This window comes from Archocentrus centrarchus, chromosome 14 (genome assembly GCF_007364275.1).
Source record: "Archocentrus centrarchus isolate MPI-CPG fArcCen1 chromosome 14, fArcCen1, whole genome shotgun sequence".
Classification (NCBI taxonomy): Eukaryota; Metazoa; Chordata; class Actinopteri; order Cichliformes; family Cichlidae; genus Archocentrus; species Archocentrus centrarchus.
In genome coordinates, this window is record NC_044359.1 from 16,916,370 (window position 1) to 16,924,233 (window position 7,864).

At 39.2% G+C, this 7,864-nt stretch overlaps 1 protein-coding gene across 1 annotated transcript; it reads right to left on the bottom strand.

Moving 5' to 3' along the window:
- Nucleotides 1-215: 215 nt before the first annotated feature.
- On the bottom strand, nt 216-4,277 carry irf1b (interferon regulatory factor 1b). Its single transcript, XM_030746060.1, is given in 12 exon segments — nt 216-923; nt 926-964; nt 1,198-1,318; nt 1,506-1,534; nt 1,687-1,788; nt 1,921-1,985; nt 1,987-2,048; nt 2,247-2,287; nt 2,468-2,635; nt 2,734-2,833; nt 3,452-3,544; nt 4,150-4,277. Coding segments are annotated over 11 exon segments (885 nt in total). The 5' UTR covers nt 3,539-3,544; nt 4,150-4,277; the 3' UTR covers nt 216-852.
- Between the last annotated feature and the right edge of the window lie 3,587 nt (nt 4,278-7,864).

Sequence of the window (7,864 nt, forward strand, 5' to 3'; positions counted from 1 at the left end):
AATTAGAATTTTTCGCAATATTTTACAGTCTACTTTTACTAGGCCAAATTTTAGTTTACCTTGCTCAAAGAGACTTTACCAGGAGGTTATTCTTGTTGATATGAGGCTGAAAAATGGTCTACAAATAACTAGTTTCATAATAGAAGAGACATTTGAAGTCATTCATCTCCATGTGAAAAATGAAAGCCACTGCTTTTAAAAATAAAGAATCCAAATTCTTTTACAGTTTTCAGATTTTATTAAAAAAAAACAACAACACACATATATACAATTAACAACACCTTAAGCGCCATGGGATGTTTGTCGAGCAACAGGACAAAGATGCAGGTTTTGGTCACTTAAACAAAAATTCCCTTTAACATATAACGGAAAAACCAAAAAAATATGTGACTGGCATTTTTTTGTTTTGCTATTTTACACTATACATTAACTACCTTTTGCACTGAATCTGAGCATATTTGCACTATTGACTTAATGTTAGCTTTGTTGTAATTGCCAGTGGTTGTGTAAGATGATGGAATTACCATGCCTGAGCTTAACAGAAAAAAACAAAAACTATGGTGAATTGAACCAGCCAAAACTATAGAACAATGTTGAGCATGTAATTCCTTTTACAAAACAGCTGACTTCATTCCATTCACAACTTCACATATAGGAATGAGAGAGATGAGGGTGGCTCTGCAAAACTGCTTCCAACATCAAACAAACAGCACAAATCGGGTGGGGATGGCGTGAGAGCTTAGGGTGTGAAACCCGAGGGATGATGATGATGACTTTGCTGAGCGGAGGTCTCAGATGGGAGGAGATTGTAGTTCAAAAGTCCAGTGTAAAAGAATTGTCCTGTAATGTCCTTTAGATTTTAAAGCAAAAGCGGGAGCTGTTGGCAAAAGTCCAGATATCGTCTGTGCTGTTTGGAAAGTCTGCAGAGTTGTGTACTGTGGCCGTGTGTCGTCTAGTTCGTCGGCTGCAAAGCAAACCATGAAACCCAAGGTCAGTGAAGGTGACAAAGAGCATACTTTAGGAGGATGTGGCTTAAAACTGATTAACACTGCTCTGATTGTTAATATCTACAACAAAATCTAAACATATTCATTGTATCGGCAGATTGATGTTGACTAGGTTTTGTGATTAAATTCTGACATGGACCGTAGTATTAAAGCAACAGCTAAATGACGGCCTCCAACTAGCAACATTTACCTGATGAAGAATCACTCCACTGGCTTCCTGGACTGGTGCATGGTTCATTGCTCAGGAATCCCCTGTCGCCTAAACTGCTTGTCATCCAGTGTGATGATTCTTTCTCCAGTTTTCTGCAAATCTGAAAGAATAACACTGGATTGAGTATGGCTATATTTGGCCCAACTACGTTGTCAACACAAAACATGCTTGTTAGTGTTTTGGGTATTATTACATGAGCCAAAACAAGCAGAATAAGACAAACATGGGCATTCCTGTCAATGAATAAATGCCTACTAGCTAGGGTAAGACCTGTAGGTCATGCTTACCTCAATAATGTCTTCTGGATAGTCGTAATCTGCACGATCACAGCGATGAGAGAGGAAAAGAAATAGAAGAGCATATTAGTACTGTTTAGTGATATCAGCATATCTAAATGTAATTTAGATTCAAATGTAATTAAGCCCAAATCATTTACTAGCAAGTATGAGGTATGTGTTGTTGTCTTACCGGAGCTGTGATCAGGTGAAACCTGAAATCTGCTGCTGAAGGTGTCAGGCCCAATCTCGACTGATGAAGACCATTCAGGTACGTCAGTTTGGAAGAAGAAATCTGGAAAAATCAAAAACAATCACACTGAGTACACTTGGACTTTTAGAATCAAATGTCAATATAAACAGTGTTACATAATTTACCTACTTATCTGAGCATTTTCAGCCCTGCTTTTTAAAGTTTCATGCTCACCTGGCTGGTCTGTCTGCACTGTGCTGTCGACTCTGTTTTCCTGAGTGTTTTTCTGCCACTGGTGCAGGTATGGGAGACTGAGTGTCGCTGTAGCTGTCTTCTCTCTCCTCCATCTTAACTGCTGAACTCTGCAAGGAAAAAAAATCAAAGGGATATTAAGGGAGATGTTTGAAATGAAAGTTAAGAAATTCACGTGCATGTCTATTTCCTGCACAATGTAACATACACATACAGTATCTAGGTCAGTGTAAATGAGGCATGATTTGAATATTCTATGTAAAAAACAAGTGTCACTCTAGCTACAGTAAAATGTTTACAGCATTTACCTTCTTCCTTGCCTTTGACTCCCTCCCTTTAGTCCGTTTATCTGTGCAGAGGAAAGAAAAACATTTTGGTCACTTAACATGTTTAACACTGTGCACTATAGAGCACATGAATTCCAGGCTAAAATAAAAAAAAACAAAAACAGAAAAAAAGATACTGAATGTTAATTCACACACACACACACACACAAAATAGCTTGTTCACTTCTTGTCAGTTTTCTCACCTCTAGATTTTTGACTAGCAGGCAGCATCCTGAAGACACGCATCGCTTGGTGGCCTTTGTTAATGCTTTTGTCTTTCACCTCCTCGATGTCAGGCAGTGAGTTCATTGCACAACGGAAGTTGGCTTTCCATGTCTTGGGGTCACAAACTTGGCCCTCCACATATTTCCCTGTGGAATGCATTTGCACATGCAAGTTTAATACACTTTTTCATCCTGTAAAGAAGAATTGTTTTGAATAAGTGGTAGGCTTTTTCAGGTTTGCTCACCTGTGTGTTTGGCCCACTCTTTGAACAGACATGCGTCCTTGTCCACCTCCCAGCCGTGTCGAGCTGCATGTTTCCAGGGAATGGAAAACATTGTTTTCTCCTGGGAAATATATAAAAAAATAAATAAATAAATAATGAGTTGGATGATAGGTAGCCACACTTTTATTACAGAGCCAACTCAAACATGAAACTATTATGCAACTCAAAGACTATTATTGTTTTTCTGTTGCATATGTAAAAATAATAATAATAATAATAATAATAAAAATAATGTTTGGCACAAAGGTGCCAAGAGAATACAATGTGATATCCGGCAAGTAGAGACTAGACTTCCGTTCAGCTAACTCATGTCTATTTTCACATGTCTGAAGTGCCACAGGCTTAGCCGCAAAATGTGACTTTAACTATAACATCCCTCAAAGTAACACAGTGCATCACTAAAACCCATCCCAAGATGGTGCTTCAAGTCAGGTCTGAAAGTAACATGCAAATATTGGATGCACAGCAAAGGGACAAAGAAACATCAATAAAAACAGATCTTAGTCACTTTCTTAGGGTGAGATGCATCACTCCTACAACTAAAACAATTCAAAATGTCTGTTCTTGTGCTCCTTATATTCACTACATATTTACAGGCAGTTCCTATTTACACGACCAAAGTAAGTGCATTGTAGGATTATTGAGAAAAAAAAAAAAAAAAAAAAAAAAAGCTTCTCACTTTATCAATCCAAGCCAAGCCCCAAACTGTATTGGAGTCGATCATCTTCTCCAGCCATGGCCTCATCCTCATTCTTGATACTGGCATGTTTGCCTAAAAATTGCAGCAACAGAAGAAAGTGTTAAGATAAATGTTGGAATGTTCTGTGGGAAACCCAATAGTAAAAGCAACGAAAGTCCCTCTTCACCTTATTTTTACTACTGCTTCCTGGCCGCGCGGGAGGAAAGAGTTCATGTCAAGGGCAGCTAGCACGCGCAGGGAGGCGTTTACGCGTTAGAGTTAGAAAGGTTAGAATGAACAAGAAAAATACGGAGTTTTGAAAAACGTTTTTTTTGTTTGTTTGTTTGTTTTGTTTTTTAAAGAAATTTGAAGACCCGGGTCTCGTCCTGCACTCCTTCTGCAGTGCAGGAAGAGACCTGTTTGCCGTTTTTTGCAGCGCATAGGCTAAAAAAAAGAGGGGAGTCTGAATCCCTTATTAAGCCCAATTCAGCATGAGGTGAAAACTGCGCATAATTAACCATTCGAATTTAAAGCGTGCGTTTAAAACTTTTACACCTGTGCAGTTATTTAATATCTACGGTACTCAATAAAACAGAGCAACAATAATAGATAATAATAGAAAATGCATCCGCCTAGCCTTCCTAAAAAACCCTTAAACAAATACAACAACAATGTTAAATTAATATCTTGATACTTACAGATTTATTTACTCTCTGATTTGAGAAGGAAAAAATGCAACAATAATCCTGCTGGTTTAAGAGAAACTTCTTCTCGTCTTTAAGTAATCCTTTCGCAGACCTCTCTTGAGTCCAAGTAGGTACTGACAGCTCAGTGTGAAGCGCCTCGTTTTATACACTCGATCGCGGGTATTCCCCGACAGAAGAAGGCTGTAAAAAATATCCTCAAAAAAAAGTGAGAGGTCTGTTTTTCAAGCCACTGAATATGTACTGGTTATTTGACGATAACTTTAGAGTTTGTTTTTTTTTTACAACCAGTTCATTTGTGTCATATCAAATTACCATCTCAATGTCATTTGAAGGCTTATTATAAGATGGACTAGAAATATAGTTAGGATAGGACCAACATCTTTTACAGTGTATTAGAGCATGCGCTTTGATCCTCTGCCTCAGCAACAGGAGCGTTTCCGAGAAATCATGCCGTTGAGAGCTAGAAGGAAGTTAATAACAACACGCGTGGATTACAGCGGATTGCTGCACGTAGACTAGATCATCAAACTAAATGACCCAACTCGCGTGTCACTCGTTTTTTTTTTTCTTCTGTTTTTTGCAATCCACTTTACAGGTGGTGCTTTTTGCAAAGGTTTAAATGTCAAAAATCGCAAAATACATTTGACAGACATGAAAAGCACAGCAGATGATTGCTTTATTGTTCTGACCTCTTGTGCAATTCAAGTATACTGTTCATAATATCATATTCTTATAATAATGCTGTTTGAAATTTGTGCAAAGTTAACATTTTTTAAAATGAGAGCGTGCACACACGCACGCGCGCACGCGCGCATGTCTCCAAAAGCCAAAAGTCGTCCCTCAAATTCTGGCATGACAAACATGCGCATGGGACCAGCCCTTTAGTATAAACAGCAACCTCCCTGAGAAGTCTGGCATTTACAAGAAATGATGTAGTAATTTTCGGTCGTCGGTGGAGGCAGTGTGGTACAGCGGATTAATGTGGGTCATACAGGGAGATCTCCTGTAGTGCTCGTGACAGCGGGAAAAGGGAGCAGTGTCGGAAGCAGCCGTCCGATACTGTTTATGAGCAAATAGAGGACCTGCGGAACGTTTTACACACGTTATCCTGCAAGTGTGTGGCGATATCATATTAGGCATTCACTGCACAAACCTGCAAGGGGTGAATAGAAATATTGTAGTCTCATCCTATATCCTGAATTGTGGCGCTTAGTCTTTTAGCTTTATTGCATCTAATACATACTGAAGGCCATTGCATTTAATATTGAGTTCATTTGGAGGGAAATTTGGCAAGGGGTTAATATAAGCATGACCATGAGTCATAAACTGCATTTTGAATTTTGGCTCAGAGTCTTTTAGCTTTATTGCACCCAATGCATACTGAAGGGTATTGTATTTAATAGTGTGAGTTCAGTTGGAGGAAAATTGGGAAACCCCACACCTCAAACCTTGTCTCATCTCACGTTGATGTCCTTTTAGGGTTTTCCCGGGTGGTGTGGAGCGTTTGCGCGCTCGTGCCGGCTTGACGTGACGCTCGCGTGCGCGCATCTGGGAGGGAATGGCAGGGAGTTTTTCCTGCGGAGTTTTCACCGGTAGCGGGGGGCCGTGGGATTTCCCAGACGAAAGCAAAGATCTGGATCGAAAATGGGAAATCATCCCGTTTTCCCCAGCGTTGTTTCTTTTTATTTGATGGCTGCCAAACCGGCAGCGTGGAAGGAAACGGGTGAACAAAACGGAGTCGGTTTTTGCTCTAACTCATTATAGTTTCGTGAAAAGGACCTCTTTAGGTGTCTAAAAATAATGTTTCGTTTTCAAGGAACCACTTGAAGTTCATGAGTTGATATTATATAAGCAAATTAATGTGAAGCACACACACACACACACACAACAACAACAACAACACACCACAACAACAACAACACACACACACACAACAACAACGCAGAATATATTGCACTGTGTGTGAGTCTGATTATTAAGGGCGTCTACAGGAGGGGAGGAAGTGTAATTTAAGGCTTTGAAAAAGCATGAAGCAAGCAGCTTGACCCTCCAGTGTCCCCTTAGGATATTGGCTTTTACAAGTCACTTAGACTGGATCAAGTCAAAGCCCTCATTTGTTTGCCACACCATTATACTGCAACTCTATAGAGATGGGAAGGTGCAAGCTGATTTTTAAAGTGAAAAACTAACAGCTGTTTTGTTAAATTGTGACCTCTGGGAGGCATATTGTGTATTTTAGAATTGTGTTTGTTGCAAAGAAATTTTACTTTTTTTTTGACTGCAGGCAGTTCTTAACCTTTAAGACTTGTTTTGTGGTTTGTTTGTTTTTTGGTGGTTGTTTTCCTCTTCTTTTCTCATGTGAGCAATGTGTCAAATGACATGTCAAAGTACCTGCAGGTCACACTGCTGTTTAGGGAAGCAACACCTGTATTCTGTACAAAGCACCTGCAAATTAAAGCAATACAACTATATAATAGAAGACAATCAAAGGGGAAAAAAAAAAAAGAAAAATGTTTTGCCACAGTTTGGTAAGGGAGGGTTCGCTTGTATGTGCGCAAACATGAGGAAGCATGTTGATTTTCTATGATCTGGCCAAATTTCAGCCCTGAGGCCAATCACACACAAGTTGGATGTCTCTTCAAGTTTCACTCAGACAGCAGTGTTGTTGTAGAGCAGGGCTATTCAATTAGCGGCCCGGGGGCCACATCCGGCCCGCGGACCCCCTTTGACTGGCCCACCCCCCGACTGACCCAACGTAAGCTGCAAAAACGCAATTAAATCATATTTGCTGTTACAGTTTTAAAAATTCCCGCCCTTCCTCTTGTACTTGAACGCACCGCTTCCGGTATCGTAGCAACGCCAGCCCAGAATACGCTCTCCAAGTACGACAACCGTGAAAATATGTCACTGACAGGTCAAAAACGTAAAATTGACAATGAAAATCGCCATTTTAACCCTGCTTGGACTGACAAATGTGTTTATTTTACCCCAAAGACTGAACTTTAAGACTGAACGCATTAAGTCAGCATTACTTTGAATATGCAAAAGAAGCTTTAATTTTACAGTTATTAAATGTTCACTTGGTGCAGTTTCTTTTGTTGAAATATTTAATGCACTGCCTCAGTTGGCCGTTCTAGTTCAAACAAATGCACTTTACTGTTGCAAAAAGTTGTTATTATTACATTGTTTTGTTTTTTAATTAAACATATGTGTGGTGAAATTTGCCTTGTTAAAAATATTCTAGTCAAGGTTTGGGCCAAATGTTAAAATTTGCAATGCACTTGAATTATTTTGCTCATCAATAAACGATGCAGTATAAAGCCTTTATTGTGAATTCTTTTATTTATTTTTATGATTTAGTTCAATTGGTAGCATATTTAGAGTTAAGTCTCAAGAAATAATGTAAGTAGGGGTCTTCGGCCCAGTGGCATCTCAAAATTTTCAAATCTGGCCCAGAAGAAAAAGTAATTGAATAGGCCTGTTGTAGAGTTTTACACAGGAGCTTTTTAGAGTTTAGCACCCCCATCAGCCCGGTCACTTTACTGTTTGTAAGAGTGTTGACACAGTAGCAGGTCACACTATGCTTTTTAGGCTTATCAGGACTACAGTACTTTTGTCTGAGATGTTACACCTGAGTTGGAATTTCAAATTATAGTTACAGTCAGGGACAAAAAAAATAATAATGACACAATGAAAGTAGAGCTCA